The sequence below is a fragment of the Hippopotamus amphibius genome, chromosome 15 (assembly GCF_030028045.1).
Source record: "Hippopotamus amphibius kiboko isolate mHipAmp2 chromosome 15, mHipAmp2.hap2, whole genome shotgun sequence".
Lineage (NCBI taxonomy): Eukaryota > Metazoa > Chordata > Mammalia > Artiodactyla > Hippopotamidae > Hippopotamus > Hippopotamus amphibius.
In genome coordinates, this window is record NC_080200.1 from 1,247,054 (window position 1) to 1,272,831 (window position 25,778).

The window sequence follows — 25,778 nt, forward strand, 5'->3', positions numbered from 1 at the left end:
GCGCGGGCCGCGGGCGACGCTGCGAGACCGGGGCGAGTCGGGCGCCCGCGCGGCGGGGACAGCCCGCGCCCAACATGCGGAGGCCAGCGGCGGCGGCGGCGGCGCGGGAGCGGGGGCCCGAGCGGGTGCCGGAGCCGGAGCCGGAGCGCGAACGGGGTCCGGAGCGGGGGCCCGCGCCGCGCTGCTGAGGGAGCCCGGGCCGCCCAGCCCGGCCGCCCGGCCGCGGGGCCACGGCCACGGCCACGGCCACGGCGGCTGCCGTCAGGTAACGACGCGCGCGCCCTCGCCGGCGGCCGCGGCCACGCGCCCCGGCCCTGCGGCCCCACCCCCGCGCAGCCCCCGAGCCCTCCGCCCCTGTGTCCCTGGGACCCTCCTAGACCCTCAGCCCCTACCCAGGCGCTTCGGACCCCCGCAGCTCGCAGACCGCCGCACCCCGCCTCCCGCCCCCCGCGCGCCGCGCAGTCCGGACCCGCTCCTGTGGACCCCTGCAACGCATCCCGACCCTGCTCCCCCACTGACCCCGACCTCGCCGCCCCCACGGTCCACCGACCCCCGCACTCTAGACGCCAACCCCTCATCCCTGCCCCCTGCACTCCACCGCTTGCCGCCGCCAGCGACCCCCAGACTCAGGCCCTGCCACCTCTCTCCCGCACCGACCCCCACGCTGCAGACCTCCCTGTCCCTCCCCAACTCCGCACTCCAGAGCCTACGGTGCGCTCATTCTAGATTTCAGCGTCCGTCAGTGTCCCGTCACGCCAGGCTCTGCTGTGCCCTCACTGCGGGCCTCAGTGTCCCCCCCGTCCCTCAGCCCCACCCCCCCTTCACCGCCCCCAGCGCCCGAGCCCGCTCTCCACCCCCCGCGTGCTCCCGCCCCCCCCAGCTCCGTCCGCTGGGCCCATCCCTCCTCCCCACGCTGGCGCACACACTCGGCCCTCTGTGGCCCTGCAGGTTCCGGGGGGAGCTGGGGGCAGGGCAGGGGAGCCGCAGGGGGGCCTGGTCTGGGGGACCTGGTCTGGGGGACCTGTTGTGGGCCGCTCAGGAACTCCCGGCTCTCGCCCGGCTGCGCCTCCCCCTTCCGCCCTCGCCACCGGCTTTGTTTTCCGGAAACACATCAGATCGGGGAGGGGGTGCGACGTCTGCGTGCCCGACAGCCGCACTCATCCCCTCCCTGCCCCGCGCTTCCCCTGCTCCCTCTGCCCCAGTTTTCTCAGGGGAAGCGCTCCCGGCCGCGGGCGGGGGGCCTGCGAGGAGGCCGTGCGGTGACGTCCGGGGCGGCGCCGTGGCCCGGCTGCGGGCAGCTGGGTTAGTGCCTTGGTCTCCGGATGGCATTGTTTGCAGGAAGCGGCCTGGAGGGCTCCGTGCACGTAGGTGGAGTCCAGCATTCTCTCCCCAGCTGCCTGCACAGGGGGACCCAGGCCTGGCCAGCATGTGGGACTCCGGGATTGTCTGCACATCCACGTCCAGGGGCTCCCTGTCCCTGCCCCGGGGGACACGGATAGGCTCGGTTGGCGTTTCGGGCCCCCAGGGGCTCCTGTGGCTCCGGGATGTGAGAGATCCGTGGGAAAGCACAGAGGCTCTGGTGTGGGGGCAAGACTGGCACCCGGGGGCGCTCTGACGGGAAGGCGGTGGCCACCGCGAAGAACAGACTGAGCTGGGCCGCGGGTTTGAAAGGGGGAAGTTTGTGGCTGTTGCCAGGAGTCTGTTTTTATCTGCTGTGTCTCCACCGGATTGGGGCTCTGCAGGCGGATGGCCGGGCTGGTGGGGGGGACTGTAACACCCCCCAGGAGTGCACACAGGCCTGTGTGGCCCCGCTCACTGTCTCCAGGGCCCCGCGTGTTGAGCTTCCTCCCTGCGGTGGAGTCTGCGCCCTGCCTCTAAGGGGACGGGAGGGCGCTTGCAGGTGGCTGTGGGCTGGGGTCCAGCGGGTGGGGAGCAGCTCCCAGGCTAGGGGGCCAGTTGTGTCTGCTGCATTTGGCAGTGGAGGCAGGGAGGTCAGGAAGGAGCCGTGGGCCAGACCCCGGACTCTGCGGTGGTCTCTGGTCCTGGCTCTGGCTCTGCTGTGTGCAGTTGGCAATCGGGCCTCCCGGTCTGGGTTCGAGTCCCTCTAATTTCCCGGAAGCGGGTTGGGGACGGGCGGCTGGTCCCCGGCTGCGAGCTGTGACAGCAGGGCTTTGTGCACGCAGACTCGTCTAAACTGCTGCTTCTGGTTCCCTCTGCACCCGCCTCCTCCTTTCAGCTACATAGTAATTACCTCTGGGTTGCAAGAGGAAGTAGGTGAGGTTTGGTTTTGTTTTGTTAAACTGAAAGCCTTCTATCTGCTCATCCCAGCTCCGGGGAAGCCAGCCAGCCAGCCGAGAGGCGTTCCGGACAGCTGCGGGGCCACCTGTGTCCTCGGGGACTTACTGGTGGGTCTCAGTGAGCGCTCAGTCCCCGCAGGGCAGGACCTGGGGACAGTGGCACGTGCAGGGCACGTCCTGGGACACTCGTCCCACAGAGCTGCCCCGGCCACCTCAGAGCCGCAGGGTGCCTCCTCACGGTTGTGGGTTTGGGTGTCTCAGCAGAAAGTTTCTGGGCCTGCCTCCCTCCCCCCCAGGTCCACAGAGGCCTTCCTGGGAGGCCTTCCCAGGCTGCAGGCCGGGGAGGGAGCTGGCCGCGGGGTGTCGCGGCCGGGGGCGTTGGGCAGGCCGCGTGGGTGGGTGGCCCCCTTTGTTTTCCCCTGAAGGGGCAGACGATGAAGGAGCCGCCATTGCGTGCAGGTTGGGGTCACAGCCAGTGTCAGGTGTCTGTCTGCGGCTGTCAGGCCCTGTGGGGGCCTTGCCGTCATGACCTAGGTCTCGGGGTGCACCCGGGAGAGCTTTGGTCACCGGGTCCCGAATCTTTGTGCCATCGAGGATGGGGCGGTCGGGGAGAGGTAGGTGGAAGAGAGGTGGAAGGCCCCGCCTCAGGCAGTTTCACCTCTGCCCCTCCCCATTCGGGAGCCTCAGGGGGCTTTGCTGGGTGACTCCCCAAGTCCCCGTGCTACAGCTGAGGAAGTGAGGCCGAGGGACCTCCAGCAGGAGGACCTGGGCTCCGCGGGAACCTCTGTGCCCTCCGGACGTGGCCTGAGCAGGAGGCTGGTGGCAGGAGGACCAACGCCCCGCGCCCGCCCTTGCGGTGCAGGGGTCCACACAGAGGGTCAGCAGGACTCTCCGGGAGGGTGGCTGGTGGCAGAAGCCCCCGCGTCCCCCGGCACCCAGCTCAGCCCACGAATCTGGGCCTGCCCTCTGTCACGCAGTCCTTCCTGCGGAGTCCCTTGCAGTGAGCGGCAGACCCCAGAGGGCGGGCCTCTCCCTGCCCTCCCTCCCCTCCCTCCCCAGCCCGCAGAGCGTCTTGGGGGCGGGGGCGGGAGATCCCAGCTTGTGCAGGTGTCCCTGTGCCCGAGCCCTGGCGGGACTCCGCAGGAAGGCCTCGCCCTCACGCTTCGTCCTGGTTTCGCCTCCAGGCTGCTGCCCAGGGAGCTGGGCCGCCTCTGTGGTCAGGCGGAGGGGGCAGGGCCAGTTAGGAGACCGGCTCCCCTGGACGCTCCACTGCCCTTCCCCCTGCAGCCGGGGCTCCAGCCTGGCCGGTCCCCACGCGCACGCCCCAGCCGGTGCCCCTTGCGCAGCAGCCGCAGGGCGCGCCTGGCACCGCCCACACCCTGGCCTTGGCGTTCGCGTCTGAAGGGGTCCCCCCCGTCCTCAGCTTGCGGGCGGTGCCACATCTTTCAGCGGCACAGGTATCTGTCAGGGCCCCCAGCCCGGCCCCTGACAGGCAGGACACGAGCCGGGCGGGTCGCGGGCGACGTGCCGGTACCTGCTTAGAAAGCAGAAAGCCACAGGTGATGCTCCCTGTGTGTCCTTGCGCGTGGTGTGTGTGAGACACGGGCGTGCAGACGTGTGGTTGGTGTGAGAGGTCGCTGTGGAGACGGTTTGGGTTCTTCGTATTTGGGTGTGTTTCCCACACTTGTGGCCGTTCACCGTTTGGAAGCTGAGTTTTCCCTGCAAATGCTTGATTGTAACAAACACACAGACTTGAGTAGAGACCGTCAGTGCCCCTGGGACGCCGAGTCCTGCCGGAGGCGGTCGCGCTGCTGTCAGGCGCGGCCGCTGTAGCTGAGGAGCGCGCAGGGCGCCCGGCGCGGGGTCGTTTCAGGGGAACCACCGAAAACCGCAGAGTGTCAGCGTGCGCGCAGTGATGCCTGGGGCACACCCGTAGTGAGAGCTACCGCTGCTGTCAGCCGGTTGCCCGGTGTTATCCGCGTCTGGCCCCCCCCCCAGCTGGCGTCCGCCGACCGTCTGGGGCTCGGGACCCGCTGGCTCCCGTGGGTTCGGGCGAGCGGCCGGCCTGGGAGGTGTGGAGTGGAACCTTCGCGATGAGCGGTGGTGCTCGCGGCCGGCTGCAGGCCTGGGCACCCGGGGGCAGGCCGGCGGGCATCTGGGGGCTCGGGGGCAGCCCCTGGGTGGCGCGGCTGCCCCAGCTCTCGGCCGAGCGGGGGACCAGAGCTGGGCGGCTCCGGGGCGGGGAGGGCCGCCCCCCAGTGTGCGCGGGCGAGGGCGCCTGTCCCGGGTGGCCGTGGGGCACCTCGGGGCCCCCTCTGGGAAGGAGCGAGCTCTGGAGGCTTGAGTCGGTGCTCCCCCGCCACCTGCGGGTCTCTCACTTTCTGCGGGCACACCCCTCGCGTGCTCTGAAGCATTCACGCGTCTGTCCCCGGAGCTGCTCCGGCGTGGCAGCGGGAGGCGGGGCTCTGGGGCGCACGCGGACCTGCGCTGGACCAGCCCTGTTCCCGGGGCCGCCCGCCCAGCCCCCCGCCCTGCATCCCTGCAGACAGCCGTGAGGGGACGTCACAGGCGCTGCTGGTTTTAGCAGAGATACGACTCGCAGGCCGTGAAGGTGGCTGGAGAGCACACCTCGGCGCTTTCAGTTTCAGTGTCTTCACAAGTTGTGCATCTTTCACCAAAACCCGCTCCAGGACGTTCCTTCACCCCCAAAAGAACCCCGTCCCCGTGAGCAGTCACTCCCAGCCGCAGCCCCTGACAGCCCACTCTCTGTGTCTGGGGAGCTGCATGTTCTAGACGTTTCCCATCCGTGGAGTCACACCCGGCGTGTCCTCCTGTGTCTGCGTCTCTCCCTGAGCCTCGTGTCCTCAGGGTCCGTCCACGTGGTGCCGCGTGTGGGGGCTTCACCCCATTTCGTGGCTGGGGGACGCGCTGGGAGGGGAAGCCGCGTGGCTCGTTCCCTCAGGTGGTGTCACGTGGGTTGCGTGTGCCTCTGGCTCGTCATGGGTTGTGCTGCCGTGGCCGTGTCTCAGGTCCCCCCGGGTGGACACCGAGTAGGTGGAGTGGTGACTGTATTTCACTTTTTTAAAAAAACTATGTTGTTAAGTGCGTGTGTATATTTATATATTTAAGAAAAAAAATTTTTTGGCTCTTTTTGGGTCTTCGTTGCTGTGCTGGGCTTTCCCTAGTTGTGGCGAGTGGGGGCTACTCTTCATTGTGGTGCGCGGGCTTCTCACTGTGCTGGCTTCTCTTGTTGAGGAGCATGGGCTCTAGGCGCGTGGGCTGCTGTAGTTGCGGCACGTGGGCTCAGTAGTTGTGGCGCTCAGCTTGGTTGCCCCGCGGCATGTGGGACCTTCCGGGTCCAGGGATGGAGCCCGTGTCTCCTGCGTTAGCTGGCAGGTTCTCAGCCACTGCGCCACCAGGGAAGCCCCGTTGGGCTTCTGAGGAACAGCTGCCTGTTTTCCGTGGCGCTGTGCCGTCTTCCTTTCCACCCGCCGGGGACGAGGGTCCTGTGTGTCCATGTCGCCGCCCACTCCCCTCCCCGTCCGCTGGCCTCCCTCAGCGTCTCTAGTGTCCTGAGGTGGGGTCTGACCCTTTGTGGTGGTGTCTCTTCCTCCTCAGAGCGTGGGAACCCTGGCTGGTTTCTGGAAGACCATCATCCTGCTGCCCTGCACTTTATAGAGCGCCAGGCCTTCAGAGCGCGTGGGCGCTGGGGCTGGTCCTGCCCTTTGATGTCATAGACTCACAGGCAGCCCGCGGCCTTTGGTCGTGGCGCCCTCGGCCGCCCTCGCCTGCTCTCCTCTAGCAGATGCGTCCAGTGCCTGAGTGACCGGCAGGCCGCACAGGGCCAGCCTCCCCCCGCCCGTCGTGGTACCGCAGAACCACTGTCCTCCCGTTGGTATTTTTCAGTGGCAGAAGACACACGCGCGTTGAACACAAACATCACAGCAAAGCATGGGAACGTTCTGAAAACGTGCTCTCAGGATCTAGGAGGTGGGCCCCACTCACGCGTCAGCCAAGTCCCTGCAGACCCCTGAACAGCACGGGGGTGCTGTGAGCGGGGTCTGGCCACACACTGTGGACGGCCCCCTCGGAGGTGGCTGGGGAGAGACCATCCCCCGGGGATCGGAGCCACCCCCCCCGGGCAGTTGTGCCTGTGTCCCCAAGGCCTGGCTGTCCTCCTGCGGGAGCCTGGCCTGTCAGGCAGGCACTGGTCCTCCCTCCCGGAGGCGGCTGCCTCACGCTGAGCGCTGGCCCCGAGGGGAGGGGCCGGTCCTTGTCCAGGGATGTGCCCGGCCCTGGGGACGTATCCAGACTGAAGGGGTCATCGAACCCAGCAGGGGAGCTGGCTGGGCAGGGCAGGCGGGTGACGCTCCGTTGGCCCCTGTAAGACCGGGGAGACGGGCAGTGTGGTTTTGTAGCCGGTTTGCAGGTGCTCCGGGAGCCCTTTATTTAAACTGTTTACCTGCTTATTTTTGGCTGCGTTGGTCTTCGTTGCTGCACACGGGCTTTCTCTAGTTGTGGGGAGCGGGGGCTCGTCTTCACCGTGGTGCGCGGGCTTCTCATTGCGGTGGCTTCTCTTGCTGCAGAGCACGGGCTCTAGATGCACAGGCTCAGTAGTTGTGGCGCACGGGCTTAGTGGCTCTGTGGCATGTGGGATCTTCCCGCACCCGGGATCGAACCCATGTCCCCTGCGTTGGCAGGCGGATTCTTAACCACTACACCACCAGGGAAGTCCTCCATTATTTTTAAAATAGACTTAGTTTTAGAACAGTTTTAGTTACAGAGCGGCTGTGAAATAGTTTAGAGGTTCCCTGCCGGTCACCCCTCACCTCAGCACCGCATGTGTCCCAGCTGACGGGCCGTGTTGGTACATTGTCCTCAACCGGAGTCCGTGCCTCCCCACGTCCTCTCTGCCCCAGGCCCCCCAGGCCCGTGCAGTTCTCACCAGCTCTTCTGGGGGTGGGGGGGGTGGGGAGGCACGGCCATCTCCCTGTGTGTCCCTGTCTCTGTCTCATCCTCTCACAGGGACACATGTCACAGGTTGGGCCCACCCTCATTTGCAAGTAAGATCACAGCCCCAGACTCCAGGGGTGGGATGTGTCTTTGGGGCACAGCTCAGCCCCGTCTCAGGGCGGCACGTGGCTGCAGTGCAGGCACGCCTGGCCTGAGCACCCAGGGCGAGGGGTCACCCGGGGACTGCTGCCCCTCCGCGGGCGGCTCGCTCACCGCGAAGGTGTGGATGAGGCCTTGGCAGGCGGCTGCGGGGAGAGGCCAGCCCGCGCGGTGATGGAAGGTTCCAGGTCTGCTCCATCAGGACAGTGAGTGGCAGCCCCGGCGGCTCTGAGCTCCTGGCAGGCGCCTGGGGCCCCCGCGTGCGCTTCTGTGCGTTTGCCTTCTGTTGACGCGTGGCCGCGTGCTGGCGCAGGTGGTCCTTTTGCCCGTGCGGCCCGGCCCGTCTCTGCGCCTCCGGTTGTCCCGTGTCTCACCTGGCATCCCGTGATTGGACACCTTCGGTCCCTCCCCGCCCCCCTCCTTGTCCCTGTCGTGGGGATTTTTGAGCAGTCCAGCGAGCCCGTGACCCTGTGGCCCGGGCCCACCTGTTCCCAGCATTGCAAACGACGTGTGCTTTGGCGCGTCCCAGGTGCCGTGTCCAGGGGTCCCTGTTGAGCGCATGCCCGGAGGCTCTTGCATCCCCCTGGGTGGAAGCACCCCTGGCTGCGGGGCTGAGGCTGTGGGCTTTGTCGTGAGAATGTGTCAAGGCTGTGGACAGATGGCAAGGAAAGCGCTCTGAGGTCCCTGGTCCTCCTGGGCTTTCCTGTCGCTGGGCCACACCTGCGCGTCTGTCCACACCTGCCCTTCACGACCCCGAGTCTGCAGCTGCCCCTGAGGGTGGCGTCTGGCCACCTCCCGCGCCCTTCTCCGTGGGCCTCGGGGTCCCGGCAGGAACCCTGCACGTCCTCTCGGCCGCTGGTCGGCTTGTGCCGCGCATGGCCTCTTCCTCGTGGTCCCTAAGAAGTGACCCTGGGCCACCGCCTCGGTGTGCTCGGGCGTTGCAGTGGCAGTTACCCGTGGCCTCCGCGAGGTGGGGGCCCCTCGTCTCCCGTCCACTCAGGGCTGGGTTCCGTTGTCTGTAAAGGCACGTGTCGTGACCCGTTTCTGCCTAATTCGTTTTGACGTCAACCTCGTCCCAGGGGCCGGTCGCTGTTTTAGGGCCGCTTCTGTCGTCCGCTGTAACGCCGCATCGCGGTGACCTCAAGCTTCTGGGCCGCGACGCCAGGGCCGGCATGTCTCCAGGGTCCAGGCCGCTCTTGGGGAGCAGCGCGTAGACGCCAGGGTCTGGCCCTTGGTGTGCTCGCAGCTGCTGGGGCACCCGTCTGGGTGACCCTAGGGGGAGGCCCTGCCCCCACATGTCACCGAGGGACGGAGGCGGGCTCCGCCTGCGGGAGGGACCCACAGCCGTGACCGCACCAGAGTCCTGGCGCTGCCCAGGCGGCACCCACGCGGGGCCCGCTGTGCACGGTGAGGCCGGGCAGCCTCCAGGGGGCCACCCCCAGGAGGGAGGCTGCCCGTCTCTGCCGCAGACTCACCCTGGCTCTGGGCCGGGGCTGTGCCCGTGAGGTCAGCCGGGACTGTGACATCACTGGGCGGTGGCAGTCCGAGGAGGGGGCTCCTGGGGCCTCCAGCGGGGGGCCTGGCCCCGCCCTGACAAGATGCAGGACGCCCAGGAGAACGCGGCAGGTAACTCACCTGAGCTGGAAGACAGGCCAGGGGCCGCCTGGGACTGGCCTGGGGCGGTGAGGGGGGTGGGCTGGGTCTCAGGGGGGCCGGTGGGCCGGGAACCCCCCGTCCGTGGAATTTAAGTTGACCCCCAAGGCCTGAGCAGAGCCCCTGCCCCTGGAGGCCTTCCCCGCGTGGGGGGAGCGTCCGGGTGCCCCTGGGAGGACCTGGGGGCCACGTTGGTGGTTGCTTGGGTTGAGAGTGGCTTTGTTTCAGGGCTGGGTCCGGGACTGGGTTCCCCTCCCCCATGACGAGGTTTAGCTCTGGCACCTGCGCCAGGACTGGCGGCAGACACCCTGCTTCCCGGTCGACCAGGTGTGCTGGGGGTACCTGCCGACTTGCAGGCTCTGGTTTTAGCCCTGTGTCCACTCTGCGTTGTCCGTGCTCCCCCAGGCCAGCGGGTGACTCGCTCTCGCTGTCCCCCTCGGGTCCCTGGGGAGGACCCCGAGTGACCCCCGTGTGGGTGGCGAGGCGGCCCCCGGCGTGCACTGGGGGTGGCGGCTCTTGTTCTTGGGGGGGGCAGGGGCTGGCGTCCTGTCCCTGGAAGGTCGGGGTCTAGGACTCCTCACCTGCCTCCCCGGTGCCCACCGCTCTCTGCGGGCGGCGACCCCGTGGTGGCCACACGCCTGCCCTGCCGCCAGGAGGCTAATGGGGGCAGATGTCAACCAGGCTGGCTGCCGCAGGGCCTGGGGGCCGGGGTGGGGCAGTAGATGCGCCAGAGCCTCTAGTTCTGCTCCCGCGCACTGGGACCCCAGTGGACATCTGGGTGAGGGGCCGCCACGGTGCTCCCGGTGCGGTGTCCCCGTGCTGACGGGGCTGTGCCCAGGCCCACGGGCCACACAGGGCCAGTTCCCTCCCGTGCCGGGTCCCGCACCCACCAGCTGCTGGAAGCGTTTGTGAACGTGCGTCCTTGCTGGCTGGAGGGACCCGGCTGGGCGCTGTGAGCCGGGGAGTGGGCCTGCTGGGGCGTGCGTGGCCACGAGCCACTGCTGACGGAGCCCCGGGCGTGGAGTAGACACTCACTCAACACCAGGTGTCACCGCCGCGGCCGCCGTTTTATTGGGGTCCCAGAAGGTGGCCGTGGAGGGGGTCCGTGGAGGGGCGTGTGGCCAGCCCTGGGCCTTGCGTCCTGCAGGGGTTGCCGTGGGGGTGTGCGCGCGGGGAGCGGGGGCTCTGAACCCGCTCCAGGGTGCGTGTCTCGTGGCTTTGTGGCTGCCAGGGGCAGCTCCGTGGGCTCAGAGGGGTTTGCGCCCCGGGACACGATGCCGGGTGGAGGCGAAGGCCACGCCCTGTGGATCTCAGGGTGGGGCCCAGAGCACGTCCAGCCTGGACCGGAAGCAGGGGTCACCCCCCAGAACGGAGGCCTGCGGGGCACCGTGTGCCAGTGCCCGGGGAGGGGCTCCCGGGAGGGCGAGGGGTGGAGCACGGAGAGACGGGGGCCCCTGCGGGGGCTGCGGGGTGAGCGGTGTGGGGGCCCCCGCCCCGTAAAAGCTGTTTGCGCGGAGCCGGGTGCAGGACTGCGAGGCCCTCGCGCGCCCGGCACCGCTGCGGGCGCGCGCACGTCTCACGGGGCAGGAGATGGCGCCCAGACCTCCCGCCCTCCCCCGCTCGGTCCCTGCATTTGGTCTTCCCAGGGACCACCGCACCCATCAGCTCAGCTCAGGTGTGGTGGGGAGGACGCGGGGGACGCTCCGTGCCGGGCCCGCCGCAAGGGCCAGATGGGTGTCCATTCGCCGCCAGCGTGTGTCCTCCCGGCCTCGAACGTTCCCGCGTCTGTGCGTGTCCCCGAGGGGACGGCCCCGCGGCGTCGTGCTGCTGGCGTCCACCGGCCCTGCCCCCTGGCTGCTTCCTCTGCTTCTGCCGCTTGCGGGCCCGAGAGCCGGGCGGAGAGCCAGGAGCCGGGAGGAGGCAGGCGTCACCTTACGGGCTGTGACGTTCCCCTGGGTTTCACGGCTGCCTCTGACGCGCCTTTGTGCGTGTCCTGTGTGCGCAGGCGTGTGTCTCTAATTACTTCCTGACGGGAAGGAAAGCCTGGCTGGAACGGCCCCTGAGTGTCTGTCAGCGGGGCCGTCTGTAGATGTCGGTGTCCCCTTGCTGTGGAATCCGGGAGAGTTTCAGAGGAGGGAGGGTAGTGTGTCCAGGTGTGTTGTCCGGGAGCAGGAGGTGCCCGTAGTGTGCAGGGCACAGGGTCGCTGCGTGTGTGGGGCTGGGCACCGGGGCTGTGGCGTCAGCTTTGTGCAGGAGCCCCACGCCTGCGGGTTCACCGTCTCAGGGCGTGTTTGCCTCCTGCCTGGTCCCACTCCAGCTGGCCTCTCGATGGCTCCAGAACCGAGCTGTGTGCACAGGCTCCTGGGTGGTCCGGTGTCCGGCCGCCGCGAGCCTGGCTGCACCCTGGCCCCTGTTTGCATCTCCTCCCGAGGCGGGCCGGTCCCCGCCCTGCCCCCTCGAGGACCCTTGGCTCCGGCCCCTGCTGGTGCCTTTCCCACGGGCGCTCGTTTAGATGAGCGTGCCTGGCCGCCTCCCGCGTGTGCAGCGCTGGCGTGGGGGCAGGGGCGACGCGTGCCTGGAGGTGGAGTGGGGCTTGTCAGGGAAACGCAGTCACGACCACGGCGAGACCCCCCCGCCCCCGGGGCGGCTGTGCCAAAGCCAGGAGGCAGCTGAAGGGGAGGCCTCCTGGAAGCTCCTCCAAGGTTAAAACAGAGCTTCCACCTGACCCAGCAGCTCCAGCCCTAAGGTACGTGCCCAGAGGGGTGACAGCACGCGGCCTCCTAGAAACTTGTCCACAGACGTCTGCAGCTGCACGGTTCACTGCGGCCCAAAGGTGGACACAGCCCAGGTGTCCTCCAGTGGGTGAATGTGTCCCTCCACACCCGGGGGCGTCCCTCAGCCGCGAAAAGGACAGAAGCCCTGACACTTGTGGAGGGACCCTGCGGACACGAGGCTCAGGGAGAGAAGCAGACACAGGAGGACACGCAGGGTGTGACTCCACTGATGGGAAGCGTCCGGAACAGGCAGCTGCACAGACACAGAGGGGGTTCCTGGTCGTCAGGGGCTGGGGAGGGGCTGGGGGGGTGACTGCTGATGGGGACGGGCATCTTTTTGGGGTGATGGGATGTTCTGGAGTTAGAAGTGATTGGTTGTAGCATGACCGCGACCATAAGCCGTGGTTCAGTAAGACCCGTTGAGCTGCGCTTGCTGAATGTGTTCTGGCCGTGCCGAGCGCCACGTGGGACCTTGGTTCCGCGACCAGCAGTCACAGCCGGGCCCCCTGCAGTGGACGCGTGGAGTCTTAGCCACTGGACCACAGGAAAGTCCTGGACTGTCCACTTCAGGGAGGGTGTGCTCAGGGATCCTTGTCTCCGTGACGTGCACGGCAGCGCCCACAGGCTTAGAGACCACAGCAGGCAGCCCCCGCCCCACTGGAGACGTGCTGGGCTTTTTTAAATTTTTTTTGTTTTTTCTTTAATTTTTACTGGACTATAGTTACTTTTCCATTCTTTTTCAGGTTCTTTTTCCATCTAGGTCATTACAGAGTAGTGAGTAGACTTTCTCCTTGTGTTGTACAGTAGGTTCTTTTTTTTTTTTTTTTAATAAATTTATTTATTTTATTGGTTCCATTGGGTCTTTTTTTTTTTTTGCTGTGCACGGGCTTTCTTTTAGTTGCGGTGAGTGGGGGCTCCTCTTCGCTGCGGTGCGCGGGCTCCTCATTGCCGTGGCTTCTCTTGTGGCGGAGCACGGGTTCTAGGCGCGTGGGCTTCAGTAGCTGTAGCACATGGGTCAATAGTTGTGGTGTACCGGCTTAGTTGCTCCGCGGCATGTGGGATCTTCCTGGAGCAGGGATCCAACCCATGTCCCTTGCATTGGCAGGTGGATTCTTAACCACTGCACCACCTAGGAAGCCCCAGTAGGTTCTTATTAGTTGTTTATTTTGTCTGCGCCTGGTCGTTAGTTGAAGTGGGCGGGATCTTAGCTGCAGCATGTGGGACCTGGTTCCCTAACCAGGGAGCCAACCTGGACCCCCTGCGTTGGGAGCGCAGAGTCTTAACCATTGGACCACCAGTTATCTGTTTTTTAAAATTAATTTTTATTGGAGTACAGTTGATTTACAGTGAGGTATCTGTTTTACACATAGTAGTGTGACATGTCAGTCGCAGGCTCCCAAGTTATCCCTGCCACCTTGGCTTTTCTTGTGGGAAGTTTCTTCTGCCCCGGATGTGCCCCGGGGGCAGGACGCAGGCCATGTTGAAGTCTGCAGGGTTTGTTTGTGATAAAAAAAACTTGAGATTACAATCTGTTAATACAGGCCCATCGTTAGGCTAAAGCCCGAGTGCTTTGAAGGGACTTCTGCCATGTTTCCGGTGCACAGGTGGAAAGAGGGCGGCCCCCGGGGTCCCGGGCGTGCGCGTGCCCCTGTGGGTGGGTTGTCTCCGAGGCCCTGAGCCCCTGCGCGTTCTAGGCAGTGCCCGGGGCGTGGGAAGGTGGGGATCCCTGCAGACCTCTCTCTGTACGTGGTCCCTGCTGCTGTTGGACACCTCCGCACCCCGTGGTCCCGTGTCCGCCCGAGAGATGGCTTCCGAAGGCGGCCGGACCTCGTCCCTTCCTGGGCAAAGCTTGGGGTGGCTCTGGCGACACCAGCAGCTGGGGGCCATGGGTCTGGGCGGCCCTGCCCACCTCCCAGGCTCCCGGGAGGAGCGGGTGGGGTGCTCTGGGGGTTCAGAGCTGGCAGTACCCACACTGCACCCTCGGTCCTGGGCACGCTCCTGTCACCGTGCCCCTTGGTGGGTCGATGTCACTCTAAGGAGGAAGACCTAAAATGGGTCGAGCTGGTGTCGCGTTCTGGAGAGGGTCCTGTCCCGTGCTGCAGCCACAACCGGTCTTTAAGTCTAATGTGCGGCAGTGGTGCGGGCGGCGGGGACGGACGTGGGGACACAGCGCCGCCCAGTGTCCCCGCGGACGGAGGGACAGAGGCTACGGGAGTAAAGCGACAGGCAAGGCTGCGTTCTGAGTATTTCTCTGCTTCTCATGTCATCACGTCCTTGTGAGTTTCTAACAGCTGTTCCCCGTCGGCTCCCACGTTCCTGAGGTCGAACGGCCGTCCCCCCCAGCAGGGCAGGGAGCCGGCTGCTCACAGGCGGGGGGGCGGCGGAGCCCCGAGACGTGAGCTGGAGGCTGGCGGGGGTGGGGATCGCGCCGGGCCCCGCGGTGCCCCTGTGGCGTCGCCTGGGCTCTGGTTGGTCTCCCGTGAGCACGACCGGTGGAGACGGAGATGGGTTGGTGGCCGCCTGGAGCGGGGAGACTGCTCAGCCGGGCCAGTGGCCCTGGACCCAGCGACCGGTGTGTCGGGCGCGAGGGCGCTGGTCTCGGGGCGGTGGGGGGGCCCGCTGGTGGCGGTAGGAGCTGCGTGCACACGGCCCCGGGCCGGCCCCTTGCTGGGGGCAGCATGGCTGCGGGCGCCGGGAGCCCTGGCGGCGCCGGAGCTGGGCGTGCGGCGCTTGTTGGGGTTGGATTGTCCGCACGCGCCATCTAGGGGGGTGGGAAGCCTGAGGAGCCGTCGGCCTTCAGCAGCGAGGCCTGGCCTGCCGTCTGGGCTCCTGCCCGTCGGGGCATCTCCGGGGCTCTGGCCGCTGCAGGCCTGCACGCCCCCGGGCAGCGGTGACCTGTGTGAGGGCCGGGCACGGAGAGGGGCGCGCGTGTGTGTGGGCACACGTGTGTGTGGGCACACCGTCCCCCCCACACACACACCCCTGTCCTGCCCGCTTGTGGTCCTTCCTCTGGGCGTGTGGCCGGGGTCCCCTCTTTGGGGCCTGTCCTTGGCCTGTTCTCGGCAGCAGTACCGCCAGTGACACACGGTGGGTGCCCGACCCCTCCGCCCATCTGTGCTGGCCAGGCCCTTGGCGGTAGGCAGGGACGCTGGGGGCCACGTGGGCAGCCCAGTCAGGGGCTCGGGCATCCACGGATCGTCCGCACACGCCGCCCAGGGCCCCGGGCTGCAGTGCTGGCCCGGCCACAGCCCGCTGGTGGCCCCCGGTGCCTTCAGGGGCTGTGGATGAGCTGCGGCGGGGCCTCGTGGCCGCCCTCATGGACCTCAGGGGGCGGGCCCGACCTGGCGTGAAGAGCCGCCCCGTGCAGGGGCCTCACCTGCCCTTACCTCCCCGCACCCCCGCAGACGTTCGAGGGGGTGTGGCCTCCACCAGGTGTCAGCCCTCGAGTGCCTGGTGGAGACGGCGCACAGGTGTGAGCCCTGCAGTGGCCGCTCCGGGCCGGAGGGGGCTTGGGCAGGCAGGGGGGTGAGGAGGCGCTATAGGAGCAGGTTAGTGTTTTCTCTCTAAAGCGGTTCCTGTGGCTTTGGCGTGAGAACTGGCCAGAGGGGATGGGAGGCGGCGAGGACCTGTAGGGGCACTGTGCTGTGGGGGATGGGGTGGCTTGAGAGGCCAGGCCAGCTGGCGGGGGGGAGCCCCCGTCCGGCTGAGCCGTGCGCGGGGTGACGGGTCCGCACGGAGGTGGGAGGAGGGAGGGCCCAGCCGCGCAGACAGACCCGGGGTGGCGTCTCAGGGTACCCGCCCCGTGGGTGCCCCCCCCAGCCTGGGCGGCCAGGCCCTCCCTGCAGCCTGGGGGGTGTTGGCGTGCCCGCGGTTCCCTCCAGAGCCCCAGCTTTGTACTGGAGAGGCCCGGCCGGACTCGCCCTGGGAGCACACGGCCAGCCAGCCCATCAGGCGTGGAGCCCCTCCACCTCCCCTCGGGGCAGCTCACTCCCCCGCAGCAGCCGGGCACCCACCTGAGCGCAGGGTCGCGGGCTCCCAGAATGAGGCCCGGGGACCTCGAGGTCACCTGGATAGTGGGGCGGGAGGGGATGGGGGAGAGGCAGCTCAGAGGCCCCCCAGGTCGGGGGCCGGGGCCCGTCTCGCAGCCGCGGGCGCCTCTGCTCTGCGTCTCTCATCTTCCTGGGAGTGGAGCTGGGGTCCCGGTCACTCAGCCGGGCGTCTGCTCTCGCAGCACAGCTGCCCTCGAGCCTGGGGTGGACAGGTGGGCGGCACGTGGACTTCTTGGGGGCCTGAGCCTCACTGCCCTCTGCCCCCAGAAGGTCGCAGGTCGCACCTGCACCTCAGAGATCGTTCCGGTACGCGGTCCCACCACCACGGAACGCCCCCCCCTTGGGCCCCGTGGCGCGTGGCGGGTGCCTCGCGGCCTTCTGACCGCTGCCTCTGCTTCTCCCGCAGCCGAGAGCCACACGATTTGAGCCCCCGGGACCTGTCAGCAGCATGTGTCCTCCCCCCGTGCGCGGCCCCGAGGCCACCGAGATGAGCGCCGCGGCCGGGCCCTCGCGCGCGCCCGCGTCTCAGTAGGCGGAGCCCGCGGGCGCCATGGGCTGCTAGCCCCGAGGAGCCGCCGCCGCCGCAGGCCTCCGTGGAGCCGGGATCTGCACGGCAGCAGAGTCACCGTGGAGAGGCCAGGGTACCACAAACTTATGGATTTTGACAAGAAAGGAGGGAAAGGGGAGTCGGAAGAGGGCCGGAGAATGTCCAAGGCCGGCGGCCGGCCCAGCCACGGCGTCCGGAGCTCGGGGACCAGCTCGGGGGTCCTGATGGTGGGCCCCAACTTCCGGGTCGGGAAGAAGATAGGCTGCGGCAACTTCGGGGAGCTCCGGCTAGGTGAGCCCCCTCGGGCACGCTCTCTGGGACGCGGGGCGGGCCGCGGGCACGGGGACGGAGGTACGTGTGGGTGGGTTTCTGCGCCCCCCGCCCCGGAGGCTGGGCCCCCCTCGCCTGCGCGTGCAGGGGCCGGGGGGGGGGGGGGGGGGGTGGGCAGGAGCACCTCTGGCGCAGCACGTCGCGATCGGGAGCCGCGGTCGGCGTCTGCCTGTCAGCCGGTGCCTGGCGTGCCCGGAGGCCCCGCGGGCCCGTGGTGAGGCCCGTCCGCAGGTGCCGGGCTGGGCCCAGCTGCGGAGCCTCGGCTCCGGCTCTGGCTCCGGCTCCGGCTCCGGCTCCGGCTCCGGCTCCGGGGTCCTGCGCCCGTGTATCGTCGAGGGCGGGGCCCAGGCTGCTGGTGGGAGGGGTGGGCGCGGGGAGGAGGCCTGCTCCCCGGAGCGGAGCGCAGGGCCCCACACGCCCGGCCGGGCCTGCCGCCCCGTTAGCGTGTGCGGGTACACACACACGCGCACACCCGGCCAGGCCTGTGCTGCAGCCTGGGGCGCCCCTTGTGGCTTCAGGATCCCAGGCGCTGGCCTGGGTCCCGCCCCCGACGTCGGAGCCGCAGCCTCCGCAGCACAGGTCTGGGTGAGCGGGTGGTGGGGCGCGCGTTGGGGGCTGCGGGGGGCGCGGTACGGCGGTCTCTCCATCTCCGGGACACGAGGCCCGCAGGGACGGGGGCCGCTGTGCGGTTGTGCCGCGCGGCCCTAGGTCAGGCGCTGGGGCAGCTGCAGGCCCGGGTGTCCGCGGGGCCTGCTGGGCGCGTCCCCCGAGGCCGAGGGGCGCCCTCTCCCCTGCCTGGCCTCCGCTGCTTCGCGCGCGGGCTCGCCGGGCGGGCTCAGGCGCTCTGTTACTCTGTCCGTGTGGCCGCACCCCATGTGTCCCTGCCTCCTCGCGCTCAGGCGCACTTGGCTGTACCCAGGTTTGGGGTGTTGTGAGTGAAACGGCCCTGAGCACCCGTCTTCGGGTCCGTGTGTGAGTGTTTTCATCAACGTGCTGGGTCACGCGTGCTTGTGAGAAACCGCCAGACTGGCGTGCAGAGCAGTCGCACCGCTTGAAACTCAGATGTGCGGGTGGCGTGTGAGGGCTCCGGGTCTCCACAGCCAGCAGCACTGGGGGCTGCCAGGCCTTTCCACGTCGCACGCGTTAGTGGGTGTGAGTGTGCCTCAGCGGGCTGTATTCGCATTTCCCTGATGACTCCTGGTCCCCTGCGCACCGTATGTCTTGCTTTGTGGGTGTTTCAAAGGTTTTGTTTTGATCTGTGGTTTCAATTTTTATTTTAATAAATGTATTTATTTACTGATTGGTTGCATTGGGTCTAAGTTGCTGCACGTGGGCTTTCTCTCATTGTAGAGAGCAGGGGCTACTCTTCATTGTGGTGCGTGGGCTCCTCATTGCGGTGGCTTCTCTTGTTGCGGAGCACCGTTCCAGGCCCGTGGGCTTCAGTAGTTGTGGCACATGGGCTCTGTAGTTGTGGCACGTGGGCTCCGTAGTTGTGGCACACAGGCTCAGCAGTTGTGGTGCACGGGCTTAGTTGCTCCGTGGCATGTGGGATCTTCCCGGACCAGGGCTCAAACCCGTGTCCCCCTGCATTGACAGGCGGATTCTCAACCACTGTGCCACCAGGGAAGCCCTAGGTCTGGTTTTCTTTCTGTTTATGCTGCTTGGAGTTCATTGAGCTTCTAAGATCTGTAAGTTAACACATGTTAAATTAAGTTTAGAAAAACTTTGCCATTATTCCCTCGGGTGTTTTTTCTGCCCCTGTTTCGTGTCTTCTCATTCTCACAGTCCAGTCACACACTGCGGAGTGCTGTGCTGTCCCACAGGCCCCTCAGGCGCCTTTCAGTTTTCTCTCAGCCTTTTTTCTTTCTTCAGCCTGGATGGCGTTCCTCCCGCGCGTCCAGGCGCTGTTTCTCACGCCCATTTGAGCCCCTCTTTTCCTGTTGAGATTCCCCACCTGCTGGTTCACTTTGCCCATCGTTTCCTTTAAGTCCTCAAACTTGCAGTAGCTTTTTTGAGTTCAAGTATAGTTGACTTAGAGTGTTGTGGTAACTTCTGCTGCACAGCAAAGCGATGGTGTTATGCTGTATATGTTCTTCCGTAGATGTGAGTGCCCACTGGGGTTTATCACAGGATACCGAGCACAGTTCCCTGTGCTGTGCAGTTGGCCCTTGTTGTTTACCCGTCCTGCTACCCCAACAGAGGCGTGCGCGTCTCTCTTCAAATTAGTTTTCTCCAGATATATGCCCAGGCGCGGGATGGCTGGATCACAGGGTAGCTCTGCGTTTCGTTTTCTGAGGACCCTCCCCGCTGTTCTCCACCGCGACTGCACTGGCTTACATCCCCACCAGCCGCGCAGGAGGCTCCCTGTGGCAGTGGCTGTTTTAAATGCCAGTGTCTGCGGCGCCTTTGACGCTGTTTTTCCTTCTTGCAGTCCTGTTCCTTTTTTCACGCCTAGGGATGTTTTATAGTGTGGGTGCCACACGTGCGGTCTGGGTTGTGCTTCATCCTGGAGACTCATCTTGACCGCGTCAGGGACTGGTTTTCCGTTTTGATAGGGTGGGCGGGCGAGCAGACCAGACGCTACTCAAGGGCTGGAGCCGCCCGCTCCTGGCGTGTGGGCCTCTGGGTTCTCAGCCGAACGTCAGGGGAGCTCGGGGGGCCTCCGTGCTCTGGGTGGCGGAGGAGCCAGCATCTTCCTGCCTGTACAGCCCCTGGTGTCTCCCTCCTGCTCACAGGAGTTGTTCTCCGTCAGGCCTGCGCACACACACGTGTGCACGCGCGCACACACGCACACCCCTTAGACTCAGCGGGACTCCAGGACTTCGGCTTCCCCGGAATTACACAGGCGGTCAGAACACGAGGTTCTTCCACAAGACACAGAAGAAGGTTATCAGTTACTGGGAAGGAGCAGTGAGACGTTACCAGAGTTTAAATATCCAGAAGCGCCGTGAAGAGCAGGAACAGGCGAGCCACAGACGGGGAGGCGCTATCTGCCGAGCGCCGTTGGACAGAGCGCGGGCACCCAGGACGCAGGGAAAGGCGACCGCTCGGTCAGTAATGGAAAGACCGGCGCGGCGGTGCAGACGGGGCCAGAGCTCGGGACGACGCCTCCCAGAAGCTGCTGGGCAGCGGCAGGGAGGCGTGGTAGGCGCTGGCGAGACTTCTGCTCCGTGCGCGGTGCTCCCTGCCGGACACCGGAGACGGGCCAGGCGTGTCCGTGCCGGGGTGGACACCCCCGGGCAGGAAGCCAGAGCGAGCCTCGTGGTGCATGTGGAGGGAGCCCCAGAGAGCAGAGAACGTGTGGGGTGCCTCCCTCTCAGGAGGGCAGGTGGGGGGACGGGGTCGGGGAGGCACGGGAGCACATGTTTGCCGAAGCTTGTCAAGTGCCGCGCGTGTCACAGGTGGAGGTCTCCCTCCAAGGGAAAAGCAAGAACTGAGTACAAATTGCAGTTGGTCCTCAGGCTGGGGTACTTGGGGGCACGGTGCTGAGGTCTGCAACTTCCAGATGCAGCTGCAGAGGCGGTGGACGGGAGGCAGTGTGCGCTGTGCCGCGGAGCAGCAGAGGGCGGGTGGCAGGACCGGCGGCGGGGGTGCCGGGCTCACCGCACGCAGCGCGTCCCGGTTTTCTCAGCCTGTGGAACTTTCATAATAAAATGTTGGGGGGTGAACAGAAGAGGCACGCCTGTTTTTTTAATCAGGACCTGAGAACCAGCACTAGACGGGCGCTTTCTTTCCCTGCCGACGGGTGCCTTTCACGCGTCGTGACCGAGGGAGTGGACTCTGCAGGAGGGGCCCCCGCGGGCAGCCCTTCCGCACTGTGGCGGTGCCTGAAGCAGAGGTAGGAAGGTGGGAGAGGAGGAAAGACAGCTGTGCCCCGTCCCGGACGGCTCGATTGTCCACGTGCGGAGGCCAGAGTCGTCTCTCAGTGAACGATTAGAAGGAGTGAGTTTAGTGAGGCCGCTGGTTATACCAACACAGACCAACCACATTTCTCTACTGGAGCAACGATTGGAGAATAAAAATGTAAGGATGGTACCCATCGTGTAAGAGCACCAAAACCCATCAGGTGCTTCCAGAAGAGATGACACTCTCTACGCTGAGGTCTGAAAACATCGCTGAGAGAAGTTAATTCCCGAGACGCGGGCGGGGTGGTCTCCTGCAGACTCGGGCCCGTCCCTGCGGGTTTCTGGGGACGCTGACCCGCTGACTCTGGACTGTGGTGGAAACCAAGGCCCCGGAGGAGCCCAGGCCGGGCCACTCAGTGATGAGACACCGGGACGCGGCAGGACTTGGGGGACGGGCTGCCAGGCACACGGGCCCCTGACCTCGGCCTGTGGGGTCGTACACACGGGTGTCTCGGCCACCCCGTGGGTCGGGCGGGACGGCCCAGCACAGCGGTCACCCAGACTGTCCCACCCAGAGGGATGGAGAGGAAGCTGGGGCCTCTTCCCACGAGGGGTCCTCTCAGAAGGTAGATGCAGCGGCCGGTGAGCGGGGTGTGAGGTCACCTGAAGGAGCCGTGCCCTGGGGGCGGGGTCGTGCTGCGGCTCAGGAAAGGCAGGGCGCGGAGGGGCAGAGATGGTGGAGCTGTGAGCCTGGCAGCTGCTGTGCACGCAGGGCCACCCGGGGCGGTGGCCGCGCTGTCTGGGGCTCAGCCAGGGGTAGAAACTGTAGCAGGTGAAAAGCTGACTTCCGCCGGCTTCTGGAGCTCCTGTTTTGCAGTTTCATGAGGTTGAACGCGGGGGCTCGTTCTGCTTGGGTACCTGGAGGTCCAGGTGGGCCAGCGATGGGCCGAGGGAGACCTCCTGTCAGTTTCTAAGTCGAGGACGCAGGTGACCCTTCCGCCTGATGGGCTTTGCGCGGGTAGCCGCAGGCGGGGGGCTGCTGGCCGGCGGGGGGCTGCTGGCCGGGGCCTCTGCTCCGCAGTGAGGGGCGGGGCTTGTCCGGCGGACACTTCCGTCGTGGGGCCCTAGAGCTGGAGCGGTGCGCGCGGGTCAAGCTGCGTGGCGGGTGGGGGCTCGCGGCGGGTGGGGACAGAGGGAAGGCGTGCGGGCGGGTGTGCAGCTCTCCTCCAGCTGCCCTGCGGCTGCAGCCGAGGAAAGGCCTGGGGGTCACCAGGACTCTCTGTTCTGTTTTCCCTTTTTTAGATGGGAGAAATTGGAGCGCGTTGGCGTGCTGGCGGGAAGGATCCCGCAGAGGACTTGGGAACAGCCCCAAGTGGGCGGAGGCAGGGTTGGCCTGGGGGGCAGGGCCGGAGGAGAGGGCAGGAGGGGGTGGGGGGTGGGGCAGGAGAGCAGAGCGCTGGGGCGGATGGGGGCGCCCGCAGCGGCCGGGAGTCCCTCGCGGGCGTCCTTTTCCTTCCCAGGCCCGGGAGGGACGGAGCGGCTCAAGGGGCGCTGCGGGGAACCCCGCGGAGGGAGGGGTGGGTCGTGCGCGTCTCCCGCGTGCTGGGGGTCCTGCCGACCTGACGCGCCTCTCCTCCCGCAGGAAAGAATCTTTATACAAATGAATACGTAGCTATCAAATTGGTGAGTCCGGGCCCCGCCCCCGCCCCAGCCCAGGCGGCCGTCCCCACGGGCCGGGTCCCCGGTGGGAGGGGCAGGCCGCGCCCCGCGTGACGTCCTGCGTGCGCTCGCCCCTCGCAGGAGCCCATCAAGTCGCGGGCGCCGCAGCTGCACCTGGAGTACCGCTTCTACAAGCAGCTCAGCGCCGCAGGTACCGCGGGGCCGGGCGCGGGGCGCGGGGGCGGGGGGCGCGGGGCCCGGGCGCCGCGCGAGCCCGTGTGTGCTGCGCCCGCAGAGGGCGTCCCGCAGGTCTACTACTTCGGCCCGTGCGGGAAGTACAACGCCATGGTGCTGGAGCTGCTCGGGCCCAGCCTGGAGGACCTGTTCGACCTGTGCGACCGCACCTTCACGCTCAAGACGGTGCTCATGATCGCCATCCAGCTGGTGCGGGCGGGGCGGGGTGGGGGCAAGGGGGGCGGGGCGACGGGGGAGGGGCGGAGGGCAGGGTTGGGGCGGGGCGACGAGGGGCGGAGGGCGGGGCGACGAGGGGCGGAGGGCGGGGCGGGGCAGCCGGCTGAGGCCCCCCGCCCGCAGATCACGCGCATGGAGTACGTGCACACCAAGAGCCTCATCTACCGCGACGTGAAGCCCGAGAACTTCCTGGTGGGGCGGCCGGGCACCAAGCGGCAGCACGCCATCCACATCATCGACTTCGGCCTGGCCAAGGAGTACATCGACCCCGAGACCAAGAAGCACATCCCGTACCGCGAGCACAAGAGCCTGACGGGCACGGCGCGCTACATGAGCGTCAACACGCACCTGGGCAAGGGTGAGCGGCGCGCGGGCCGGGCGGGGGGGCGCGCGGGCCTCGCTGACCTGTTGTCCCCCGCAGAGCAGAGCCGCCGTGACGACCTGGAGGCGCTGGGCCACATGTTCATGTACTTCCTGCGCGGCAGCCTGCCCTGGCAGGGGCTCAAGGTGGGTGGGCCGGGCCCAGGGCCGGGGTCTGCTGCGGGCGGCGCGGAGGTGCTGACCGTGCCTCCCCCCCGCAGGCCGACACGCTCAAGGAGCGTTACCAGAAGATCGGGGACACCAAGCGGGCCACGCCCATCGAGGTGCTCTGCGAGAGCTTCCCAGGTGAGCGGCTGCCCCCTGGCCCCCGGGCCCCCTCTCCCTGCAGACCCCCTGCCCAGCGCCCCGCGCCGCCACGCCCCCCAGCCCTGTCGCTGTCCGCAGAGGAGATGGCCACGTACCTGCGCTACGTGCGGCGCCTGGACTTCTTCGAGAAGCCGGACTACGACTACCTGCGCAAGCTCTTCACCGACCTCTTTGACCGCAGCGGCTTCGTGTTCGACTACGAGTACGACTGGGCCGGGAAGCCCCTGGTACGTGGGGGGCGGGGGCCCTGGCACGTGGGGCTGGCTGGCGAGGGCCTGGAAGCCCCTGTGCGCAGGGCCAGCGGGGCCTCAGCCGCCTCCTGCCCCCTTGCAGCCCACGCCCATCGGCACGGTCCACTCCGACCTGCCCTCGCAGCCTCAGGTTCGGGAAAAAGCCCTGCTCTACAGCAAAAACCAGGTGAGGGGCCGGGCTGAGGACCCCAGCACCGTGGGAGAGGGGCAGAGCGGGGCCCGTCTGACTCCCCTGCCGCCCTTTCCCCCGCCACCCCGCAGGCACTGAACTCCACGAACGGGGAGCTGAATGCCGACGACCCCACAGCCGGTCACTCCAACGCCCCCATCACGGCCCCTGCCGAGGTGGAGGTGGCTGACGACACCAAGTAAGGCCCCGCGGCAGCGGTGGGTGGGGCCCTGGCGCCCGCCCCGCCTTCTCCACCCTCACCCCCGCCCCAGCCTGCACCGCCTCCCAGCCTGCGCCCGCCCCTTCCAGGTGCTGCTGTTTCTTCAAGAGGAGAAAGAGAAAATCGCTGCAGCGACACAAGTGACCCCGGGGCGGTCGCCCTCGCATCCTCCCGCAGCAGCCCCTCGGGGCCAGCGTGTCCACGGCCGCGTGGCCACCGCCGGACGCAGACTGCAGGCCCGGCAGAGCTGCGGCGCTCCCCGCCCCGCGTGGGGCCCCTTCCTTCCCGTGACTTGGGCCGAGATGTGTACACCTGTGTCTAGTCCTCCCCTCCGAGAGCGTTAACTATTTAAAACAAGGAAAAGAAAAACCCACCGCGGCCGCCCGCCCTGCGTCCCCACCCGCGTCTGCTGAGTGAGTCGTGCGGCCGCGCCGTGCGGCCGCGCCGTCCAGCCCGCCCTGAGTGTCATGAAGTGCAGCGTGTCTCCCTCGATCCAAAGGCCGTTTTCTCGAGGGGGCGCTGCCGGGCGCTGCTGCCGCGGGGGGGGGGGGGGGGCGCCCGCCCTGGGCCTCCCAGGACCGGAGGGGAAGGCGGGCAGGGGGCGGCCCCCAACCAAAATGCTGCACCAAAGCCTGGGCCGGCGGGGCGGCCCGCGGGGGTCGTGCGCCCCTGCTGGCGGAGCCGCGGGCCCGGACCTCGGGGCGGCCACCGCGTGGCCCGGGGGCGGCGCGCGCTTGGGGCCCCTCGTGTGGCTCCGCGCTGCCGGCCGAGCCGTGGAGACAAGCGCCTTAAAGCCCGTGCTGAGCCCCGCAGGTGCGTGCGGAGCGGGCGGCCCGTCGCTGCGGTGCCCTGGGGCCCGCGTGCTGCGGGCAGAGCAGCGGGGGGCGGCCCCGCGGCGTGTGCGTCTAGGTCTTGCTTTACCAAGTGTACAGAAATGGCACTTCCGTTTCTCTGATGCTTCCTGGAAGCCATAGAACTTAGGGGCTTTTTTAAAAAAATAAAGGAAAATGAAACCAATTCCGAGCGCGGCGTCCTGTCCTTCTGAGGGGCTGGGCTGAGGTGGCCGGCAGCTCCGAGCGCAGAGTCCCAGGGAAGGGACAGGCTAGGGGCCGGGACAGCCTGGGAAGGGAGCGCCCTTGCTCGGGAGACGGGCACCTCTGGAAACGAGGTAACGGAACTGAAGTGAATGTAAGAACCAAGTTTGGTCCATTTGGGGCGAGCGGGAAAGACGGCCGTTAAATTAAATCGTGGTGGTGACGGAGCCGCCACAGGGAGGACGGGGGTTCCTTGCCTGAGCCTGCAGGAGGCCATTCAGAACCCTCACTCAGATGGCTTCGCTTCCAGCAGCAAGAGGTACCCTCCGTCTGTGGGTGGCTGGGTCCCGAGTGGACCGGACAGCGCGAGGTGAGCAGCCCTGTGACGGCCTCACGGTCACTGCGGCCGAGGGAGGACGACGGGGGCTAGGGACAGACCGCTACGTCCCTGACACTCAGATGCGGCCGCCAAGCCCGCGGCGAGGGGCGGTGGCAGGAGCCGGGGCCTCCGTGGTGGGACCAGGGTCCCCGTGAGGAGGGGAAGGCGAGCGCTCGTCTGCGGGCCGGGCCGCGGGCCTCACAGGGACCGGCCGCACAGCTCTCGGGCTCCAGCCTCCAGGACGGGGAGAAACTCCGCCTGTGCTTTCAGCCTGTGCGGTTCCTGTGTCACGGCAGCCCCT

The 25,778-nt window shown here is 67.3% G+C and overlaps 1 protein-coding gene across 3 annotated transcripts; it reads left to right on the top strand.

The window, feature by feature from the left end:
• Positions 1–25,077, top strand: CSNK1G2 (casein kinase 1 gamma 2). 3 transcript variants are annotated; one of them, XM_057708916.1, is made up of 12 exons: positions 6–265; positions 16,292–16,723; positions 22,250–22,290; positions 22,408–22,477; positions 22,562–22,710; positions 22,861–23,095; positions 23,159–23,244; positions 23,319–23,403; positions 23,503–23,651; positions 23,758–23,841; positions 23,937–24,043; positions 24,154–25,077. In XM_057708916.1, exons 2-12 carry the CDS (start codon positions 16,540–16,542, stop codon positions 24,206–24,208), a joined length of 1,245 nt encoding a protein of 414 aa, XP_057564899.1. In that variant the 5' UTR covers positions 6–265; positions 16,292–16,539; the 3' UTR covers positions 24,209–25,077. The 3 variants fall into 3 exon arrangements, with proteins under 3 accessions (XP_057564897.1, XP_057564898.1, XP_057564899.1); XM_057708914.1 differs by having other exon boundaries at positions 1–265; positions 22,408–22,710; XM_057708915.1 differs by having other exon boundaries at positions 4–265; positions 22,861–23,244; positions 24,154–24,499.
• The last annotated feature ends 701 nt before the right edge of the window (positions 25,078–25,778 follow it).

What these genes read in the sequence shown, in the direction of transcription:
- CSNK1G2 (XM_057708914.1), top strand. Translation starts at nt 16,540, where the DNA reads ATGGATTTTGACAAGAAAGGAGGGAAAGGGGAGTCGGAAGAGGGCCGG. An exon ending in CAACACGCACCTGGGCAAGG is followed by an intron (nt 23,096 to 23,158) that starts GTGAGCGGCGCG and finishes TGTCCCCCGCAG; the next exon opens with AGCAGAGCCGCCGTGACGAC. An exon ending in GAGGTGGCTGACGACACCAA is followed by an intron (nt 24,044 to 24,153) that starts GTAAGGCCCCGC and finishes CGCCCCTTCCAG; the next exon opens with GTGCTGCTGTTTCTTCAAGA.